The sequence below is a fragment of the Antedon bifida genome, chromosome 1 (assembly GCF_963402885.1).
Source record: "Antedon bifida chromosome 1, ecAntBifi1.1, whole genome shotgun sequence".
Taxonomy (NCBI): domain Eukaryota; kingdom Metazoa; phylum Echinodermata; class Crinoidea; order Comatulida; family Antedonidae; genus Antedon; species Antedon bifida.
In genome coordinates this window covers 9303938-9329512 of record NC_136226.1, presented here as the reverse complement: position 1 = coordinate 9329512, position 25575 = coordinate 9303938, and the positions used below count along the sequence as shown (strand labels likewise).

Here is a 25575-nt window from a genome sequence, read left to right as displayed (position 1 = left end):
ATAACCAGGAAGGAAACGAGAGTATAGGTTTCAAAATCTATACTTTATTCCCAAAATAGGACCTTAGAATATCAATTTTTTGTGCCTTATTTTTATTGGAAACTCGACATTCTTTCTGGTGAAATATAAAGATATAGCTACTCAACGAAGTTCATCAATCGGCACCTGAAAGTGAGTATACGCCCTTCTTTGCTCACTTATCTCGTTACACAGCTGCTATCTCCTCAACACTATACTGAGCACGGTCGCCATTTTACGATTAGTATCACGTGTAGTTTGTTTAATTTGTATGAATAGAATTTATAATAATAATCAAAATAATATATTATAATTGATAAATAAAGGTGGTTCATTCATGTGGTGTTTTCTCTACATTTGATGCGAAACGTGTATGGTGTGGGTTGAGTTTTGTTTTGAGAATAGGTTACGAGAAACACCGCTGTTGCTGTTCTCTCTGCAAAAATGGTTTGCGAAGCTAGCTCTCCAATTCAAAATATTTCATACGTTTATATACGTAGGAAGTAAGCGCGTGGGAGTTGGTTGATAATCGGTAATTCTAGTGTAGTTGTATTGAACGGTAACCGGCTGTTATGTATACAAGAGACTTCTGTAGGAACGGTTTCAGTATGATTAGAAAACATTCATAATAATTACGTATTTCCTAATTGTACAGCCTAGCCGTAGTTTGTGTTTTTCCGAAAGTCATGCAGCACTGTCTGCTGGAGAAGTGCGTGTGTGTGTGTGCCACTTTGGCATTAGTCAACAAATCAGTGTAAACATAACTGATTAACATTGCAAAGTGTAGCTGATAGCTGATATACTGTGTGATTGCATTATTCCTTGCCAAGCGGTGCCTTTCTCTCGCAGGATTTTATGAATGAATTTCAACATCCTGTTTTGCTTACCTTCAGTTTTTTAAATGATAATTGATTTTTTAAAGTATTATTAAGTGCGTGGATTTTACATTTATTATGGACTTGCTCAGACAGGAATTAAGTGGTCCCTTGCAAAGGATATTTTCTACAAGTGTACCATCTGTGAACTAAACATTTTTCCTCACTTAGTTCATTTATAATGGATTACTTAATTATGGATTTTACATATTCTCATCTTTGGAAATATTTATAAGAAAAATATTTTTTCTACTAATTATTTTTTCATGCAAGATCATTTGTATGTATGTGTATTTATTTATTGGTATCATGTTGAATTTTCCCCCTCAAGCTTTTTGGACCGTGATCCTCTCACCTCCAGATAAACCGTTTAATTGTAAATTGGCCGGTGAATTACTGAATTGTAAATCGGCTGAATTGGAACTGAATTCTCCTCTTACACAGCCCATGACTTCCGACCAGACAAACGAGAGCTCTACTTTGGATTCTAGAACTACGGTAAGGAAATATCTTCTTTTTTTTTTTTTAAATTTTGAATTCACCTTTGAACAATAATAATAATTAGTTATCCGCTTGGTATACCAAGCGGATAACTCCTTGTAATTGTATGAGATCAATATTTTTTTTCTGTATTATTCTTCTTTCCTTCCTTCCTTTTTGTGAGTCGTGTTCCTCTAAAATGTGTAAACATAACATTTCATAACTTTGACAACATATGGGCATTTACGTGAAGTTGTGCACCTCCTATTTTTGAATGACGTCATAGTTGCGCAACGTGACTTATGCGCAATTTTATGAATTTCAATGATTGATCATAGATTAAAAACCAAAAGTCATTTAGTATTGACACTTTGACAAAATTTAAGTCATATCAGGGGCAAACTTTCTACGGATTAAAAACGGCATGTTTGACAAGAAGTTACGCGCGCACGCGCATTTAAAATTTCAAAATGCGCAAAATTAATTTCTAATCAACTTTTTACGCGTTTCTTGTCATTTTGAGCATGTCAAAAATTCCCACGGGCGCGCAATTTTTTATGCGCGCGGTGCGCACATAGCGTTAAAAACATATTTTTTTCTCTTGAATTATATTTTTCAAGCCTTTCCCAGTGATTTTGAAAACAATTTAGACCTTTTCCAGTTTAAATAACGCCATACGAACACGTTGAATTAGACAATTCGTGCGCGTTTTTTATGAAAAAGCTTTAAAAATCGTCAAAATTATGTCTTTTTTTAAACAGTCATAGTTTCTAAAGTAAACCGTTAACCGTTTATTTTTATTACAAAATCTAGAAGTTGATGAGTTGTAGATATCGGATCATGCATCAATAAGGCTAAAAAAACATTGTGACGTCATCGTATGGCCACACGAATGTAAAATATAGGATTTTTGTCTCTTTCGTTATTGCTCATCACATTCAATGGAGCGCATCGCGCTTATCTGTATTCCTTTTTCTCCTACATTTATATATTGTGTAGGTCAATCAACTTTCTTTAGCATGAGATAAAAATATTTTAATTTTTATGACGTCATCATGCCTAAAAATTTTAATTACGTGGGTCATTAATTTCATCTTTACAGTAAATTTTAATCTGTAATAGCTCGTAAGAATAAAATGTGATAATCACGATTAAAACGTTTTCTGGAAGCTATTGGATTGTAGATACGAATTCATGTAAACATTTTGCCAATCGGATGTTGTGACGTCATCATATGGCCAGTTGAATAAAAAAAGTCGTATTTTCATATTTTGCGTAATAGTTCATCACATTTAAAAGGGTGCGCATCTATATTTTACGTATTCAAATTTCTTCTACACGTTAATATGTTGTTCCTGAGATAATTTCCTTCTGAAATTGCTATCTAAGTCTTTCATTTTGATACCGTCGCCATGTTAAAAATTGGAATAAATGGCGGGTCCCGTAATTTCACCTATTCTACACTGTATGTAATATGTATACAGCTTATACTGTTTGCATGTATATACTATATGACACAAAATTCAGCACTAACAGCATGTCATATTCTTCAGTTCTTGTCATAATGCCATAATCTTTATCTGTGTGCAATATTCCAACGTATGACGTGCACGTGGCGTTTGTCGTGGTGCGGATAACTAACTCGTCAAAGTGACGAGTTTCATGTCTAGTTTGTATTGTGGTTGCTATTTAGTAGTAGATTTGACCTGTTTGTTAGGCCACCATATGTTACATACAGTGTTATCTAGAAACATCATTCAAGTCAATAGAAAATGTGTGAATTCAGATTTTAATCCAAGGAAACAGTAATGCTTACAAAAAGGTTAGAATGGGTGTAAACCAGTTTGTGTGTTAATCAAGTACAGAAGGGTTCTTTGGATCCCCTAATTTAATAGGGGTGGATGTGATTTTGTTTTTTAGGGGGTGGTGTTTGGGGGGGTGGGGGTGTGTAACGCTAACAGTATATTATTAATCTGTCAAATATGAATATCGTGGTGGTAGTTCTGTCAAGAAGCATGCTCCTAGTGGAAACCAAGCTTTAACACTAACCCCTTGATCTGCCTCCGTGGGAACTAAGGCTTAGCACTAACTGAGAATTACAGAATTGTAACAATGGCATTATGTTTTATGTATAAATTATCATTGCATTTAATTTTTTCTTAATAGTAATTATTGTTTACTGTATGTATGTTTCCGAATTCAACAAACTTTAATCTAACAGTAAGGTCTTATGCTGATCATGTAAATAGGATTGGGTGACTTCACATTCGTAAAAGCTTTTTAATTATTTTGAAGTGGATGTTACTGAAGTTCAAAATTAAGTATGGATTTTTATAATTCCTTCAATCAATCATGTTTATGGCCAAAATAAATATTAAAAAAACTAAATTACAGATATAGAAACTGTGAATTTTTCCAAAAAACTGTTCAACAGAGTTGATTATCTGATGACAACAGCATTCAGAACTGTATTATTACACAGTAGCAATGACTTTTTTATGCTTATTTTATGAGTGTTTTACTTTAATTTACTTGGTAAAAGTTCCAAAAAATGGTTTAGTTTATACAGTATAAGATTATTCCACAGTAGCATTGGTATTTTACCTGTAATTAATGTTTAAGTAAACATTTGACTTCTAGATAACTATGTCACAAATTTAATTGTGGTTTAGTGGGTGGTAGTAATTGGTGTTACCTATCCTAGCATCTTAGACCTAGTAGATATCATTGCTTCATTAATTTGAAGATAATTCTCTTGACGTTACATTTTTTGAAATGTTAATTATTAATCTCTGACATGCAAAAAGATGGTCCATTGGTAAGGAATCAGACTTCCATGTGAGAAGGAATGGGTTCGACACCTGCTTGTGTCATTCTCATTTGTTGTGTTTTAATACTGACTACAGACATAATTGCCTCCTCTTTCAGTATACCATTGTGATGTACATGCACACGTGCAGCCCAAAAACTGTGTATTTTATACAGCAGTAGTAGTACTACAGTAATCATGGTAGTCACCACCTCTGTAGCAATCTGAATTTTCTCACTTTCCATTAAATAAAAATTTACTATATAATTTTCTAATATTTCTGAATGATATTGCTTAAAATACAATGTATTGCAACACATGTTTTTAGCATTTTGTTTTATTTCAGTAAATACTGACATTATGTTGTGTATTGAGAATTTTCATTCTAAGCCATATTGGCAAATTCTAGAATAGATTTGGATCGTCTACCTCATAAGTAATTCAATTGAAAACAAGTATTTTTTTGCCGTTTTCAGCATTTTATCATGCTAGTTTGGTGTTGTTAATTGTAGTTTATTTCTCATCGATGGAATTTGTTATTTTCAAGTTTGATACTGAATGTCATCCATAACGAGATTAATAAACAGCCGACTCTGTATATTGACGTCAAACATAATGATGTACATGCACATAATACTGATATTATAATGTTTCTGAGATAGTTATTTATAATGTTTTAACTTGGTAATGTACCAGAAAAATAACACATAAAAGATAGAACATTTTGTAATATTTAAAAATAAAAGAATATAATATTTTTTTTATATTTTTATAGTTAATTGTTTGGTATTATATAGAACCAACTGCATAACTGTATATTCCATCTGAAGTATGTTTATTTTAGTTGTCCCATGACCTAGAGGAATCGTAGGGGTGTAGCAGATGAGATAGAGTAGTTGTACTCATCATGATACAATGCACTAGGCATAAGCCTATCTCAGGGGTTTTGCTGGATGGCTGTCATTGGTTCTCCTGAACCGACACCCTTGTACTTGGTTTTTTTGTTTTTAGTACCAACTGGGTGTCCAACCACCCTTCACACCATACTCCTGAAGGAGTTGGTGGGGGTACCAGTTTTAGTCACCGGTGTTTGACAGTGTGGCTACTATAGGTTCTTTAAAGTGCACATGATCCAGATGTGTACACTAGACCTACGGTTTATTCTTATCTGAGAAGACTCATTCTACCACCAGAACCACATAGTGAGCGAGTATCGAACCCTTGCCGATGTTATGGCGACGTAATTACGGTTCCACTGTCTTAACTGCTTGGCCACTCGCTCGTATTAAGTATGCATGTTCCCCAATAATACTGTGTATAGATTTTACTTTGAACACAAAACTTCCATGCTGAGCTATACTCACAGTGAACAGTCATTGTGATACATTGTGAATATGGGTAATAAATTAATAATTTAAATAGTATAGTCTCAATTCTCTAAAGGCAAGCATTTTATTTTCTATCTATCATACAGTAATATATCTGAAAATATTTACGCAAGTTCATCATTTGTCCAATATTCGGAAAACTAAACTATATTGTTATTTCTTAATATAGTAACTATTTCATGTTTGATCTGATTCATTTCCTATAGGGAATTAAAATAGATTGATGTGCAGTGTTACAATGTTTTACCAATGTAAAAATAAATTCCCGAAAATTATAAGACTAGGTACTGAATCCTAAAGTGATATACTGTAAATCTGTAAAGTGTAGAATACAGTAGAACCCATCCTGTGGTACACCTTTATTAAGGGGGACACATGTGAAAAGAACTAGCTCAGCAATATTATTTAAAACCCCTATTTAGGGCCAACTCTATTTAGGGGATATTTTGTTGGGTCACTGTAGGTGTCCCCTAGAAGTTCTACAGTTATTTATGTTTTCTTACACCATTTTAAATTTGGGTACAGTAGAAAGCAATTCGTTCCGTTGCCTGCTAAATATTGCTGGAAAAACCAGCTTCCAGAGAACATTGAGTGTTATGATCTAGATGGGAAAGTCTGTGAGATTACAACAAGTTATTGTCAAATAAATATTGCAAAAAATCTCATTGATAATTGAAATAGATGTAACACGGATAATAGGTACTACAATATGATTAAATAATTATTAGTATATTCATTTTATGTTGCTATTAATAGTTATTGTATGTTTATTTTAATACTATTGTTAGGTTATTGATTATTCTGATCTGAATTTCCCATATTAAAATATCAATCCTATTGTGGTAATACAAGAAGTGTTGTTGTTGATTTGCCAGTTTAGATAATCATGATGACAATGTAAATGCACATTTAGATTAACATAATAATAACGGGGTTTAGATTAAATCGCAAGAATATAAATCTGGTGGTAAGAGCAAGATTATTTATGTCAGTGGTTACTTTTTAACTCACTATCAGTATAAAATAATGATATTAATTATATTTTATTCCCATGTACTCAACAAAAAACCCTGCCCTTAAGTGAAAATTACATGGTTGTATGTAATACTTAATAGTCCATTCATTTCTTTAGGGAAAAAAAAAACTTGGCTGACCCATATGAGGTCATGGTCACGCATTAGTAATTTTAAAGTAAGCAAATTTAAATAAATCACTAAACCAATAGGTAATAAAAAACTATACATTTGCTGGTCTTTAAACCATAATGGAGAAACTAACAATATGGCTTGATATTCTATTAATAGATCAATAGACCATGTGATCTGGTCTCCTTGGAACTCATTGATCTGTGATAATATTATAATGCACTGTATGACAAACAAGCGGGAACCATTAATACAGTATTATGTAGGACCATGTGCTTAGTACCTTTTGTTGAGTAGACTTGAAGGAATTTTTCATAAAAACTTTCAATAAAATTGCTATATCTGCTTCATTTTGTTGACAATATTAGGATCAACCATTATTTCTGGTTTATAGATGGTAAGTAATTTCTCAATGGTAGAGTATACACCACATTATAGGCCTCGTCTTGTGACAGCATTTATTCATAAGCCTTGTGAGGTAATACAACTTAACAGGCCTTGTTAGGAAACATAAACCTACTACAGTATATAGGCCTTGTTAGGCAACATACTACAGTATATAGGCCTTGTTAGGCAACATACTACAGTATATAGGCCTTGTTAGGCAACATACTACAGTATATAGGCCTTGTGTAGGCAACAAAACCTAACTTCACTATATACTGTAGGCCTTGTTGTATAGGCAACAATGCTTGAATTTCCATTTTTATGACATCTTCCATGGCTTAAAAGCTATGTACTGTATGCGTACAGTACTTCATATTGTTTAAGTTAATTTAAATTTTTTGTCGAGATTGTAAAAAGCATGGAGATATTCATCCAATATTAATTTGTGCAAGAAGAAAGCAATATAAATCTTTGTATTTTATGTATTGGGGAAAAAATGTTTTAATAAGCTTTGATTGAATGCAAGTGTGTTAACTGGCTATAATAAATATTTTATGATATTTAAACTGGTGACTGTATCAACAGACTGTAGGTGAAAGGTTACAAGCAACAATGTTACCACATCTTGTGTTCATTGTTATTGAAGGGTACCCATATTCAACTACCTGCCAGCACAATATAGTATCGGCTTTTTGTAATAATGTTAATATTTCACTGCTTTGATTAAATGAATAGTTACAACATGCTACCAAAACGATAAATAAAAGATTTAATTAACGTACTGATCCATATTTTGAGCTTTATGGTATTCATTCGTATTACGAGTTAGTTTTAATGACGCAATGCAGAAAATCAAACTCCTCATGTCATAGGTCAAACTCATAGGTCAAAGACATACAGTATTTTTTATTGGTGCCAGAAAATGCTACACAAAATGCGGTATAAGTTTATAAATACCACATTTTATCCACAAATTTGGTGGGGAAAATATGTTCTCCATCACCATTTCTATTTCCAAAAATATATCGTAATTGTATTTTTATATCGGTATTTATATGGCAGCAGACACAGGGCTTTTGTGTTATTGGTATCTACTATTATGTACAGTACACGTATTCCAGCTCATGACGGAGACGCTAACAATGATTACACAGTGATACCTTTACAAATAAACACTTTATTATGTGAATATAAATATATCTCATAGGACACTGACACAAAAAGGCATAGCTATTTTATAGTGTTTGGCACTGTAACTTATCTGAATAGACATTTTATTAATTTAAAATAAAATGTTCCATTTTATTAGTACAGTACACTTAGCAACATATTTATTTGTTATTTGTTAGAAATGTAACATGTCATGATGATCCAAAATGACAATACCTAACATATTGCTCTGTCATTCAACATTGGTGGTTTACAATAACAATTTTAATTTTCTTGGTTTTGATAATTTTGCAGCGATATTTCCTGTTACCATGTGTTCTTAGTTATTTTTAACATCATTATTTTTGTCATGTTTTGTTTATATCGTGTGTTTCCAAAGTTCTTCTTATCAATCTCATTAAATCGACGATAAACATTTCACGTATTCTGATTTTTACTGTGTTTATTTAACATATTATGAGACATCAGACATTAAGTAGGGGGTGGGATAAGACCCGAACTGGGATTATACCTGAGGATATACAGATATAAATTATTTTTTTAGACAGATATAATATTTTATGGATGTTAATTAATTAATTTATTTATTTATTACTATCTTTACTGAGGGTAGCCTATCCAGTTCCAAATAGAACTGATCATTCAGTTCTGAAATAGAGATGAAATTAATAAATTCTCGGATTATGATGAGTTCACATAATGGTGGATCATGTGAGGATGATTGATATACAGTACAGTACCAGTATGTACTTGGTATTAAAAGAAAGCACATACAATGTTATCATGATTTATGTACCTTGAAGTATTTCACAATTCCAATTCAGGTTTTTTTAGCTCTCACAGTAAAAACAAAAATCGCATTTAAATCTTCTGGGAAAATCCCTATGATTTTGAGAATAGTAATTGCGGGGTTTTTCCAAGAAAATGTTCTTCAGTATTTTGGACACACAATTAGGGGAAACTTGCATATGAAACGGCAAGGGGAAATAAAAGTGTAGGTTTTAAGGCCCAATCCATGTTCAGGAGATTCTTTTATTAGAAGAACATTGGTCCTTGAAGTGTTTCCTTAATAGAGTTTCTTGTAGCATGTGCATTATTTTCAGTGCTTTCATCATATCACGGCTTTGATTTTTTTGCTAATGACATTGAGAATTGATTGAACTATGACATTGTATAGAATATTCAAGCATTATTTTGAGTAATCTTTTAACTCATAACTAACAACACAATTGACGTCAAAAATTTCAATGTCGTGATTTATTGCTCACTTGTTTTACGTCACTTTCCTGAAGATTGTTTTTTATATTTCTACTTTCAATCTTTATTTAATAATTCAAAGAAGTGTAAAATTTAATCTTCTATTTTCATTATTGAAAATAACAAAGTGTTGAAAAATATGACATGGTGAGCAGATTAATTAGTTTGCATTATTAATAATTATAAGTACTATCACTTGTCTTGGTACAGTATAATTTCTTTTACAGTTGTGTGGTTGTTTAAATAATGCTTTTATTTCTTCATATATGCCAACATATTTTTTCTGTCATTTCTGGGATATGAAAAAAAAATGTAATCTCGCTGAAAGCACAAATTGCTTGTATTCTAACACAAATAGTTTATAAAATATTCAACGCCATTTACCGGTTATCACTGCAACTTTTAGCTCTGTTACGAAATAACGGTAAATTTGATTGACAGCTGTACTGTAGAAACGATTGAACGATCACATTGCATTTTGGGTAATACGTTAAGGTTTTTGTCATTGACCAACAACTAATTTAATCGGTTATTTGGGAGCACAAATTTAGCAGAAATGCGGTCAGTCTAAGAATGATTTTATTGAAATAAACGGTTTATTCAGCACTATACAGAAGAATCAGAACTGTAGATGCAGTGTACTTAATTCTGACTAAATCATTACAAATAAAGGAATTACACAAAACTGTACCCTGCTTAAATGTTGAATGCAGTCAGTATATTAATAATAGAAAAGTAATATTAATATAATAACATTAATAACATTAAATGAAAACCAAACAACTTACAGTAACGTATGTACAAACTTCTCTGATTAATAATAATAATTTGAATCTAAACCACATTCGTACAGGAATCCGTCATGCAATTTACTATGATTTATGAATAAACAAATTTTAAAATAAAAATTATGAAACCGCGTGTTTGCTTATTCAGTTATTCATATCACAGTTTACTGTATATTTTGGTCATGTAATGAATAAAAATGAATGATTTTTGTAGATTAAATTGATTAATATTATATGATATCAGTACTTTAAAAAATATGCGTATTGATTTATGTAGATTTGTGTAGCGTATTGGCGAAATCATTACAGCTATGAGTAGGTTTTAAGTGATATTGAATAGCAGAGGCTAGATTTATTATGAACTAGAAAAACAACACTTCTGTTTCGCTAAGACCTGACTAAAGGTTAAAATGAAAAGGTCATCTGCAAAATGTATCATATAGTAGTATTAGATAGTATTGCACCGCACACATATTAAATGGCTGTTTAGAGAACACAAATGCATTATTATGTGGTCATAAAAAACTGTGCATAAAATATCTAGTCTTACTTTCCTGTCCCATGACGTCTTTGAAGGATAATCTGAGAGAATAGACCCACTAACTTGATGTTGATGATTGATTGCGTTAGCGAAAATATCTATTAAATTGAATTCTTATTGTCTTGTCAACAATTACTCATTTCTGCTATACACCATTAAAGCTTGCTGATGATTAACATACTTGACTGAATCCCACTGAACATACTAGAATTTCTTAATAGAATATATTTTGATATGAGTGATTAACATTCGTTTGTGGATAAAATTCTGAAATAAAAGCAAATGAAATACATTTTTTAACCTATCATGATTTAAAAAAAAACGTTTATATTATTGATCTGGGTATACTCAATTACTAAAATAATTTAGGTATTTTTAAAACTAATACTACTCATTCAGCTGTTTAATAAAGAAAGAAATCCCAGGTTCTAAAATTATTTATCGGTTAAGTGGGACCAATATTTTGATTTGTTTTGTTGTACAGTTAAAATAACTATAGCAAGGCATTTAATGAATAGGCAAACTGTCTTAAAATGTGACATGTTTCGAGAAACTATTCTCATCATCAGAAGAACAGAAAACAACGCCTAGAGTATTTATACCAATAGGACAGGTTGTATGTAAATAATTGCGAAAATAAATATTGGATGTTTCTTCATTGATGTGGTTTAGTACAGTAGAACCTCTAATATGGGGACACCTTTTGGTCTTTATAGACATTACAATAAACACATTTCCCCTGAATAGGAATGTTCCAAAAGAGGTATTCTACTGTATGTGAAGTTATATATTTCTCTTTCTACTAACAAAGTAAATATTGACTGTCGTATTGTTTTGCAGGTTGCATCGACAACGCTCAATCCTAATGCTAAGGCATTCCCGGTACCCAAGAGGTCTGTGACCCCAGACGCAAACGACAACTTTGAGCTGGTAGATCATGACAATAGGGATTCAGGTACTGCACCATCACAGGTAGCAATGAATAGTAAAGGTAATATATTCAATAGATCTCTTCTGTGCGGATGATTAGAAACAAGCTTTCAAAACAGGAGATGCGGGCAATCACCCGACAGGAACGCTGTTGCCTCCCTCGTATATAATATTCTGCATGCGCCGAGTTAACTTTGCGCTTGGTTCCATGTTGTGTCTTGTCGCCAATTTCGAAAGCTTGTTAATAGTCCAAGATTGCAGTTGATATTTATACAATACTGTAGTACATGATTTTATTGAGATGGCTAGTCTAACAAATGTGAGATTTATAGTCTTGCAATGGTGTTTATAATTTAAACACCTATTGCCAATAATATGTGATATGGGAAACTCCCTCAGAACATGTTATCCTAACAACATGTTTTCTGTAATGTGTTGATACATACTGTTATGGTCATGTGACAGACAGGTGATTGGTATAAGCACCTGTGTTATTTATTTTTGACATTCACACCACTAACATATTGAGCTACTTGTATCTGAAGTGCAAGGACTCGCTGTAGTCTGACTAGGCAGTGTGAATAGGTAGGTCATGAAGCTATAATTTTGTAAATTTTTAATCTGTAATGGTATGACTGTCTGGAAAATGCTGATGATTTATTCATTAACTCTGTTTGTTAAACACAACGAAATAGGCATATACGTTCGCAACCAATCGGTCACAAGACTAGTAAAAAAAATTATTTTGAAAGAACCCATAAAACAAAGTACAATAGTAATTGTTGCTATATTATGTCCCTCAGGTGCAAAATAAACGAGCACATTTATGACTCGACGAGTTTGTTATTACACAAGGCTTTTAAGTTAACTTAAGAACTATAAAAAAAACTTATAGAACCCAATACGTTATGTGAAATTAATATAGAGATACCTAGGTATGCTGATCAAATTTTGGGAATGTGGGTAGTCTTGGAAGCTAACCATGTAAAGTAATCTTGATAGTAAATGATCAAATTTTGTCCAACAAGCCTTCTGTTCAAGATAAATATCTTAATATTTAAAAAATGAATTGTTCAGAAAAAAAAGATAGATGCTTGTAGTTGTACAGTAAGTGAGCCTTTGCGATTTATACTAATATGTACGTTGACAATAATTAGTAAATTACTGGATTTTGTATTGCCCCAGGGAAGTTCAAAGGTCATTTTCTGCTATGATGAGTGCATTTAAATTAGGCAATTTACATTTATATATTTTATTGTAATTACTCTCTGTAAGGCTTTAAAGAGACTGCAATTCCATATGGTCAGTAGTCGTACTGATTGATAAATCCACAAAATTGTTTCAAAGATAAATTTTGACTTAACTCCATTAGCTGACAAGGTGTTTGCCATGCAAAATAGATTAGATATCATTTACTTTTAATGTTGATAATGAGAATTGATAGTGATTGATTAAATTAATAAACAAAATTTGTCTTTATAGTACCGTATCTTATAAATGGTAATAACAGCCAGTATTCAAGTACTAGTGGTAGCATGGGATATCCATCAAATCCAGAGTCTCCGGTACAGACACCAGCTCTTCCAAATGGAATCAACCATACCGAGTATTCCTTTCTCCATAATGGCAGTGTAGGTTCAGGTAAGTGCACCAATACTAGTCATTTTTTGAGTTTCCCATCAAATTTTAAGACTCAATGACTTGAAAATATCTATCAAATCATGTGTCTCCGGTACAGGACACCCCCTCTTCGAAATGGAATAAACCATACCAAGTATTCCATAATGGCAGTGTAGGTTCAAGTAAGTACATCAATACTAGTAATTTTTTGCTTTTTCCATCAAATTCAAGACTTGATAATTTAAAAATATCCATACAATCTTGAGCCTCCAATACAGACACCCCCTCCTAGAAATGGAATCAACCATACCGACTAATCATTTGTTTTTGTTTAGAATGCATTTTTCAGATTTTGCCACCAAGCAATTGTGAATCTATAACACATTATTTTTTAAACAAATTAATACAAATTCATAAAAAATGTGTAAAACAAATTACACAAGTTTTTCAAACATTGATGTAGCAATTTAAGTTTAATTGTCAATTTGCAAAATGATGTTTTGTATTCAAATTATAACATAAATGTGGGCTTATATATAGATTGTCCCTGCATATTAGTTTTGTAATGAACACTTTATCTTTAAAAGCATCTTTTGGAATAGAATATAATATTTGTAGCCTATAGTATCAATAGTATTATCAACTGTCATTGTATACCGTGCATATTAAGGCCGTATCATTACCATACATTAAATCTACTGAATATATGGTTTACTTAAGTACACCATGTAATTGAAGACAAGATAATTCTCAAACTCTAAACGACAATTTTATTCATAGAATTTATTCAGACATCAATAAATTTACAAAAGTTATCCCTTTGATATAAAAAAAATGGAAGGTGGGTTCAGATAAACGATTGCAATTAAAAATGTAATTATTTTCCAACTGACAGCTTACTATAAATTTTGATGCGAGTTACTACTGTGACGCGACCCATATTAATCATTCTGTCTTTTTCTGGGTACTTGTCTTAAAACTTAGACAGCACTTCATTATTAAGTGTACTATCATAGGATTGCTGGTCGTTGGATCAGTAATGATTGGTATACGGATTTTGCCTGTCACGAGTAAAACCAATAAAAACAGTTACGAAGGATTTAATAATACATTATTATGATAAATAGTGATGCCTCTCTCCAAATCCAGAGCGCATGATTAAACTGACTGTCGTAATCGCTGTCCTTACGATAATTCAGATGTTTGTTTCCTCATCCAGCCGTTTCATGCTTTCCTCTGTACAGTATCTACCTCATATATAGAAAAAATAATGCAGAAACTGTCCTGGTTGAAAAAGACCAACAAATTTAGCTTTAATTATTTATTTGATAAACGAACAAATTAAGCATTACACCATCGGCAAGTGGCATTTTTTCCCCTGATTTTATGCTTTTTCACCAAAATGATGATCTATGTTGTGAGTATCTCATCGGCAAAATGGATAAAGCAGCCATTTTATTTTTCGTCGATACAAACAAGTTTTGTGTCTCAACTTGGCTATCGGTCAGTGGGTGCCTGGACTACCATCAGTGCAATTATCTGTCACCACAACCATCATTATCATTATATTATCATCTTTACCTGAATTACTATCATCCTTTTCAACATCATCTAATCAACATGGTATTTTAAGGTTGTGTGTGATGACATTTCACAACTACCCATGGCTAGGTTGTGTGGGTGTGTGCTATGTTCTTGAAATGCAAAGTGCTTTTTTATTCAAAATATTTATAATGAATATTGATTATGATTCTTATACTGCTGTAAGTTGACCTTCGTAGTTCATGCTTAGTTGTCACAATACAGAGTTAAACCCACACATATTATAATAATATCAGAAATGTGAATGAATCTTAATAAACAAAAATCGAATTAAGCCTACTACTCTGCCTATACAATATAACATGAATAATTGATGGTACTTTTATTTATTAACTGTTAAGTACCCATTTGAATTCATCAAATTTTTTTATTTTTATTTTATTTCAACTACAGGATGCCTTAAAACTCTTTAGATATAAATATAGAATTTTATTTATATCGATAGTCTTTTCTTTAATAGAAATTGAATTAAAAAGGTTGGATAATCTTTGAATAAAACCATATTTGGTTACGTTGACTCGGCAACGGGCAACGGAAAATAAGTCGGTGTTGCGAGAGTTTGATTAATTTTGAGAGAAAAAAATGACAAAATATTACATTTAAAAAGGGAGTTGAAGCATTTAAAAAGAAATACCAAATCGAAAAGGCTTCTCCGAGTATGAAGCGGAGGAAGATGAATTAAAGGACCAGGATTGTTGTGGTTAACAAAGTAAATAAATTTGGATTGAACCCGTTAGTAACACGGTTCATCTTGTTACATACAAATTTTATTTGGTTATTTATATTTAATTAACATGTTTTCTTATTTAATTAAAAAACTATTGATTCAATAATGATGTAACTAAAATCATCATTGTGTTTTAACTGTTACTTCATAATCTACTTCCCACATAATTAAGACTTATTCATCATTATTACCTACTTCCTTTAGCTATTAAGATTTCAGACCCAATATATAATATATGTATTTTTAACTGAATATATATTTTAGTGATATTACTGTACAAATAACAAAGGATGGCAATACAATCAGTGTCATTACTTCTAAACAATAAACGATAAGGTATAATTTATTTATATTCACAGTTATTAAACTTTAAATGCACCTTTATACAATTTAATAATAAATAATAATATAAAATGTTGCATAAAACATATGATTTGGCCTTGTGTTTTGCCTCTTGAGTGCCTCTTGTAGGTTGTTGCAAACTGTTTCTTTGTAAGCCATACATAATAATATAATATTTATTATAAATATATACAGTATAATATTTATATATTATTTATATTTGATCATTTGTATTTATTTGTTACAATCTAGGATAAGGTGTATTCATTTTTAACCCATATAATTTAGAATAGGAAAAAAAAACCAAATATAAATATTTAAAAAAAACTTATCAACATTTAACATATTAAAATATGAAAGAAATTTATATATTTATAATTTATTATTGGGGCACATTTCATATAATAAACGAATGTCCATTAAAGTTATTTTTCCTTTTAAGTACAATAGAGAAGTAGATTACCTTTTTAGCGAAAAAATAACTTGAAATATTCCAGAATGATTAGCCAAGTGCTTCTAGTGGCCGAATTCTAAGAAATAAACTCTTAGACTAATGTTACGCAACTTAAAAACATGTCATTCATCAAACAGTTGGTGTAGTTTGACCGATAAGTTAAGAGTTATTCAGTTTTAGGGTTACACAGTTGTTAACTAGCATTGATCAAAACGTTGTTTATGCATTATTCAACTCAATAACTGACAAGCTAGTACTAGTTAGTACCAAATATAATACTTTCTGAATTGAATCTTACATATAGAGGCCAAGCAAAACAACAACCATTGCTCCTCATTGCTTTATTGGAGAAATATTTCTGACAGAAGAGTATTTAGGAAGAATATCAATTACATGGATAGTCATACATATTTGCATCTATCCATCTTATGTTATATTGCAGTATTACATAGCTTGACAATGGATCTACAGTATATAGGTCCATGACTTTGTTGTTATTGTTTCTCTGCACACACATAACATTAACATTGTTCAACAACAAGTTACACTAGTTTGCCTTGACAATAAAAAAAGTCATGCAGGCCATTATCATTATCCAATTGCTGGCATTATATGGTAGTCATATGCGCTCAGAAAAACAATCCAATGAAAAGTGATATTATTGCTTTGATAATTTGTACACGTTAATGCAGAACAACATAGAATGTAAATAATATTATAAATTCTAATAATATTTTTATTTTCAAATGTACAAATAATAATAAATACTTAAACAAGTTATTTATGTTGCTGTAGTATAATCTTAATAAATGCATAACTGTCTTCTCTACTGTATCCTAATTTATTATTTTCTAATTAATCCCAGATTATAAATTTAGACTTTCAAACAAATATTTAAAATAAACTGTGTTAGTTAATAGCATTATAAATGAACATTCTCGAGGGGTGTTAAAAAGGATAAAGTTGAAACGATCGCTGTAATAAGTTGTCAAATTCTAGAATGAAAATCACAAATACCCTAGTAACTATTGAATGTACTCAACCGTATGTCAGCCATCTATTTTTGTCTTCAGCTTGCGTCAGTACACGTTTTACGCAGATACTGAGTGGGATCTCATTCACATACTAACTGAGTGTACGGCAGATGCAATTGTAATATCAATTATCTTGCAAATTGATGTTGGAAAAATAATCTCTGGATAGGAAAACTGTCGTATTTAATTCTTAGAATTTTTGTATGTGAATATTATTTAGTAAATAATTTCTTGAAATGTTCTTCTCCTTTTATCTATTTGCTATTCCGTTTTAATGCATATTATAATGGTCATTAATACACATGTTGACAATTACAATATTTGTTTCCATTTAACTAATCCAGTTTTAAAAATTCTTTTAATGTTTATTAATTTATACATTATCAAATTGAATTTTTACAAAATTTAAATCCCATGATAAACATTTTTAATTATTTATTTATAGACAAGTATATTAAATTTCTTTTGTGATAAAATTGAATGCAATATTCCATTTTATTTTATCTACCTTGGATGTTGGCAATTATAATAATAGTTTTGCCTATATTCATCTTTTATGTTTACATATACAAATCATCAAATTGAATTTGTTTTAAATTCAGATTCCTTTGATAAACATTTTAATGTTTTTGTTTATAGATTTTATTAAATTGAATACAAGACAATGCTGGATTTTTATTTACTTTTCTAGTCAACAAATTTCAAATTGGTTTTATTAAACCTTGACAATAATTGAATAATCCATGCTGTAAATGTTTTGTACTATAGATAATGTAAGCATAATTATGACTATTATATACTTTCCTAGCTGTGGCACCTTCTCTAGTCAAGCAATAGGCTGAAACAAGATTAATGCTAAATATAAACATAATTATATATTATTTATTTTGAATGTACACCTTCGTATATGCGGTGGCGCCGGTCAATGGGTTGGTGCGTTCTAAAACCAGCAGACTGAAACTGATCACGATACAAACAGACATTGAAAAAGTAGTGCATTTTAATTACAATATTTTTCAATTTAAAATGCGTTTTTGAAAAATTGTCAAGTATTCGCTGGTTGTAAGATATTGTAGCTACTGGAGAGTAACTATATGCTATAATTGATAAAAAGGACTATAATAAATGCAACGGTAGTATTCTAGGTGATCTCTTGGGCCTAAGGATAGATATCAATTCACAATTTTATGTAGCTAGCTAACCTAGCGATTTAATGACACGGGATAGATGATGACGACAACGTAATAAACGAGATATGTAGTCTGTATTATGATGGTAAATGAAGCAGTGTTTAGTATTACGTAGTGTTTACGTGTTGCTTTGCCAAAACCTGCGTCAGAAACAGCATTCATGTCCCAAATGCATTAACAGTTATCGGATACGTTCTAATCCTGTCCTATTCGAGTGTACACTGTGTTCATATGATGTGGTAATGTTTCAGCAACTATGGAATCACATTAAGATCTTATTACAAATTATCTACTCTCGTTTGACATTTATCTAATTACTTACAATTCTTTTTTGTTGTTAATTCTGTACTTGTGAAATTAAAATGGCTGATTGTTACTACTTTAAGACTATGCGTAATTACAAATATTTAGTTTCAACAGAATGATGATAATGTTAGTTATTTTTAGTTCATTGTCTATGAGTTGAATTGTACGGTAACGCATGAAATCATTTCAGTATAGAATTTCTAAGCACAATCAACAACCTAAAGATAAAAACATTCAACAACATTTTGGGAGGGTAACATGATTCGAACCCAAAGCCTTGGAATTACTAGGCAACCGTTAATATACTGTGCTTGGATTTAACAGTACTTTATGTTAATTTTTATGTTGATAAAATATTAAAGCGTAGAGTATAGGCTAGTAAATAGCAAATGAATTAATAATTATCTCAGTATGACTGATTTCTTTTGTAGCTGTATTTTATTATAAAGTAGCATAATTTTTCTGTATACCTGACGTTCCTCTTTCATCATACTTACAACCAACTACTTAAACCTCTTTTTATTATTCATATCTTGTATACATTGTCTCATCTAATAAACAGATATGATAGTTTCTTGGTTAATTAGAGCCAAAGAGATCACTTTTTAGCATAAGTCTTTGTACTTCTAGTAATAAAAATTGATGATGCTTTTGTGTTATGAAACGGTAGGTTGCTTTGTATTTCATAAGAATAGTTTTCCATTGAAAATTGACATTTATTTGTATTCTTGTGCTTTACAATGGGACGATTATGGAAACGTTAGTTGTGTGAATGTGAAGTAGATCAGTTCATGAAATCTAGGCTACTACTACCCTAACCACTCTACCAACCAGACATTTCTTTCAATCAATATAATTTATAAACTCGTACTAGAACTGAATCTCATTCAATTAATTACAATAGTTATAAATATTAAATACTGACTATACTAGATACTAATTGACATGTTTTGTTGTATTCCTATGAATTGTTTGATTGGGAAATTTGTAAAATTAGAATTAGTAGTTTCATTTATCAACCACTCATCTAAATATTTTAAACCTATAATAACTATCATTATATTAATTTGTAATAAAGCTCTGTCTACACTATCAAACTCTATGTGACAAGAAAATATGATGTGCCCATATGGACATGATGTCATATCACTCACTCATCATGTCATATCACTCACTCATCATATATTTAAGCATCACTACCATATTTGGGCATATCACTACCATATTTGGGCATATCACTACCATATTTGAGCACATCACCTTTTTTTTGTCAAACTAGTTTGATATTGTAGACACAGCTTAATATGAGTGTCTCAAGATGTTCTACTGTATAGCAAATTGGCTTGTACCTATGCCATGTTCTATTGATTTAAAAATTAATATTCTAAATATAATAGTCATATCCCCTTTAGTGCCTCATAAAATGTTAAAAACTTGGCAACAACTCGCTAACAAGTAACATTGATATCCAGGGTCTTGTGATGAACAACTCGTAGTTATTATTTTACTTTAAAAAAAAAGACATTCTTACTTGAATGACATTCTGTTTTATTAGTACATTCTTGCAATTTTTCTAGTGACTTTTTATCGATATTCATGATTTTTTACTTTCTTTTTCAGATGATATGAACCGAGAAGGATCTCCTAAGGATGGTGATTTACGCAAACAACTTCAAGTTCAATTAGAGTACTACTTTTCAAGGTATGAACATCAAAATAACATTTTTTTTATGTTAGCACACATGATTCAACTTACGTTACTACGTCCTAACGTGACAATTACAGATTGAGAAGTGAACTCAAGCCCCAATAGGATTCCTTTATTTTACTATGCAACACCAAATCCCCATGATGTCATGCGGTATATTTTTGCACGCTAATCAGTGTTGTAATAACTCTTAACACTTCTATTTTCATTTAAAAACTAAATTTATTCGAGATTGTCTAAAAATGTATGTTCAAATTTTTCTCAAATGTTGTTAGAACACTATCAAACTAGTTTGACAAAAAATGTGATGTGAGCAAATATGGTAGTAACATCTTCATGTCCATATATGGGCACATCACATATTTGTTTAATAGTGTAGAATCGTACGTTCAACCTTTTTTCAAAGGTTATTAGAAATTTAACTTCATGCAGAGATGTCTTATTACAATTGGTTATAGAAATTGGGCTAAAATTTAATTTCACTTGGCCAAACTAAAATAATCAATCTCAAAATCCAATTATAAAACCACTCATACATTTATTGTTTGATATTGTCATTTATTATTATTACAGTGATTGTATAGCTTGCCTTTGGCAGACAATGAAAGATAGATAAAACAAATATGCCTAGATTTAGCATACTGAAATGTTACTGATTTGAACCTATTTGTGCCTTGAAAAACATGTTTTATTTCGCTACGGTGGTCGTTCGAGATCACATGAGATCCCGTTGCATACGCACAAAATCAGAAGTCTTCGACATCGGATATCTAAAGAAAAATTGATTATTTTGTAAGAAATACACGTCATATTATCTATCAAGCATTGTTTCGTTATGGACAACTTATCACTTGGTAAGAGGGATAACGAACAATCAAGAAAAATAGTAGAAGTAGGGCTTGAGAGCTCAGAAACTTCGACAGGTTTCGCCGACCTTGCGGGGCCAGGCGTGCTAATTGAAGCATAGTAGTGGAAAGCGTAGGAAGGTTGCCCCGTCCGGGCCGGCTGTTCCCGCTGATGTATCAGTAGCTTCCCAGCAGGGGAATCTAATACATGATTCTAAACATAAATCCACTAAATCAAAACAAAAACCTGTCTCAGAAACACCTACGGTTGATAGTAGAACCACTTTATTACTGTAGGACACCCCTACGAAGGTAACACTTTCCTGTTAAACGAAAAAGTGGAAATATATTTTAGCTACCGTCTCCTTACTAGGGTTCTACTGTACTACAATTTTACCCCTTTAAAAAAAAAATTTATTTTATGTCTTTTGGCACATGTGACCAAGGATTACCAATAGTAAATGAATCACTGTCCTATCAGATAGGTGTTAATCCCCCTGAACAGGGGCTATTTTGTGAACCATTTCACCGGGGTAATCCCCTGAATGATTGTTGGATGAGCCTCGGTAAACTTATATTTGATTGTAAAAGTAATAAATTGTAGATTTCCAAAGCAGGTGTTTTAAAGTAGGTCTAGTGAAAGCTCTCAATTCTTATCATTTCTTTCCAACGTCATTACTTCCAATTTCTGACCTTAGGTCAGAAAAAAATATTAAACTTAATGTACAATGACGTATGTATTGTTCAGCTGCAAAACTATTTTCTAGACAATAAAATTAGCACCCTGAAATTACCCATTATTAATCATTAGTCAGGCAAAATTGATAATATAAAATGAAAAGTTGGTAATTTTTTCAAAATAGAAGATGCATAAAATTGATGAGACGGAAGATGCCCAAAATTGATAAGAGAGAATATGCGATAAATTTGATTAATTTTCCCTTTTCGTTTTTATAATGTTGACAAATAACAATATTTCATTCAAACCAGAAGAAATTGGAACAAAGTCTCAATATGCTTCTACTAGTTTGTACTAAATTAACTATCCACTATAAGAATCTAGGTTTTCTCTCTTAAATTGTTTTTTAATTAACTATAAAGAAGCCAAAATGTAAAGATTATTAGGTCTACTTTAAAACGAAGATAGCAGTTAGCATTTAACATACAACATCATTTAATTTAATTATAACTGCTGTTGGTTATATGTTACTATTAATAGTTTTGAATTCTCAATTGTCATGTGTTATTGCATGATAGCACTGAGTTTACGAATGAATTTGGCATTAAATTAGCTTGATTTTGATTGGTTTATTGAGACAGGTTATTTGGCTATAGAGGTTTCTTTTAACTGTAATTATAACTGTTATTATCAACCATCTTCATCTTTGTAAACTTAATGGTGGAATTGCTTGTGTATACTTTACTGTAATTTCCTCATCCTTCGGTTGGAACATAAAGTCATTGATCCTGTGTACATGGAAAGAACTTGGTACACTACTTTAAAAAAAGGAGTTGAAGATTGTCTCCTGAGGAAAACAGTGTTGCCTAGTATAAAGAAGAACCTAACAAAAAACGAATCGGCTTGATTAATGAATGGTCCCATATATTTGGATTTGATGTTCAGGTACATTTTATATTATAAACCAAAATACCCAGGAAAAAAAATGAACTGTCACAACATTTTTATTTGAAAGAACATTTCAATCAAGAAAACATTTCTAAGGCTTAAGTCACTCTGAATTTACCAACCTATAACCATCTTCACTCCTTAGTTAATTATTACCTGAACTTTTACCCAAAGGATCATTAATAAATTCAGGACAATTGTTCTTGCACTTAAATCTTTGTATTTTATTTTACCAAGAACTGATCAATAATAAATTCAGGATATTGTTTTGTTTTTGTACTTAAATCTTTTTATTTGAGTATTACCCAACCACCACCTCATCTTTCACCCAATTTTATTGCAAATCATTATGTATTTTTACATTTTATTGTCTGCAATTGGTCTATGTAATTGGCTTTTAATGCATTTTCTCCATCTGTTGTTTACATATTTATAATTATGTTTATGTCCAATGACATAGTTTTATGATTTTCGGTAATAATGTGCATCTAATGTTTATTTGCCAATAATTCCCTACTGAATTTATGATAGACATATTTATTGATATTGATAGTGGTTACATTATATTGAAATGTAGCATACAGAATAGATAGTTATACAAAGTGGAAGGCCAGAAAGGGATTTCTCACAAACCTTTTCACATTATTACCCCGGTTATTTTTATGAAACGCGTATGTAAAAATACTTCCATAATGTTGCAGCCAGTAATCAGCGCAGGTAGTGCTTTGACCTAACCAAAATCTCTGGGTGGAGAGTGACAAATGTAAGTACAGTAAAGTGTCTTGCCTAAGGACACATGTGGTGCGATGAGCTCGCGATTAGAAGCCCAACTTCCAACACACTATATGGCACACTCTCCCAGTATATATCATCCGACGCGATTCCTATGCAGTCTCCCATATAAGAACACAACCTGGCCCAGCGTGGTTTACTTGGGTGATCTGACAAGAACCAGTGTTTAAACACACATTGGCCGTACAACAACATGGTTGATATTGATAGTAATTCCTTCGTTATTGATTATATTTCAAATTATTGGTTACCCAATTCAAATGGGTTTAATAGTCGGAAATCACAGTCAACGTTAAGTATCCTTGCAATTATTCGTTGGTCTTTATTTCTCTAAGCCAACTGTCTGTCAGACAACATGTTCTCATTTGTATTTAATTTATGCGCGTATATCAATGTTTTGCTACAACTACTTAAGTCTAACGTAGACAATAGTTGTCAGGATGGTTGATTCATAAGATTGCTGGGGTATTGTTAACCTGGTTTATCCATCATTTGTGGAACACTTGTAGAATAGGCTAGTCATAGATTGTATTGTGTGTATGAAGGCTTTTTGTCATGTCATGTAAACCAGTGCAGTGAATAAAGTAATTTATTAAAGAAAGCGAAAGTTTTCAGCTTTAAGAATGTTTTTATTAACACTAAATTGCATTTTAGTGAAGTCTTTTTCTTTCAAACATAAATCTTCGTTAATTGTGAAATGAAATCATTATTTATAAATTGTTCAATTTGTATTTAAATACAAAAAAAAAAAAGAATAATGATGTTGTAGGACATGTCTGGAACAACTTGAAAATAATTTATGATGTATTTTACTGGTTTTCTTTGAAAAGGATTTATGTTGCCATAAAATTCTACATCACTATCTGGAGAGCATTATTCAAACATAAAGATAACTTAAATCAATGTCTATAAAAAAAAAATTACAAAAATGCTATTAAAACCAACTTGAAAAAACCACTAATGCAATGCAGGGATTTTTTTCGCAATTGAGATTAAAAGGAGAAAAATAAGGGCTACGATAATTGGTATGCACAATTTAAGAAATGCTGGGTATATATTCTATAGCTTAGACCAGAACCAGTCTCTATGTCTCAAACCTAACAATTATCCTGCAAGGGATTCACAACCGCTTTTATAAAGTGTAGATGCTAAAAATTTATAATTATAACCTAAGGCAAGAAGTTTCTTAAAGTGTGATTATGTTTAAATTATTTTTTTGGGTGTTAGAAGGAAGTATAACAAATATTGATTTATAATAAAAACTACTATTACATATAAAATGAAATCTTTATTCTTTCTCTCTCCTTTGACATTAAAAATAGCCAAGCTATTTTTGGCTCATAATATTCTCAACGGCAATCATGATATCTTGTTCCTTTCATTTATTTGTCGGGCTGGACAGTGATCAGTAATTTACATAATGAGTTATTAACCACGCGTGTGAATTTACAGGTGTTATGAACATATTGTTGATCTGAGTTGTTGGTGTTTAATGCTAATTAGCTTGATATTATAATAATGTGATAATTATTCAATGACG

At 31.2% G+C, this 25575-nt stretch overlaps 1 protein-coding gene across 3 annotated transcripts in view; it reads left to right on the top strand.

The window, feature by feature from the left end:
• The window catches only part of LOC144840872 (uncharacterized), a 47240-nt gene continuing 21665 nt past the window's right edge, over positions 1–25575 (top strand). Inside the window, exons 1-5 of one of the 3 annotated variants that reach the window (XM_078696956.1) lie at positions 1–171; positions 1225–1391; positions 11699–11849; positions 13271–13429; positions 20684–20765. In XM_078696956.1, the coding sequence (XP_078553082.1) occupies positions 1341–1391; positions 11699–11849; positions 13271–13429; positions 20684–20765 (443 nt within the window). In that variant the 5' untranslated portion in view covers positions 1–171; positions 1225–1340. The other 2 variants (XM_078696948.1, XM_078696964.1) reach the window with 2 other exon arrangements.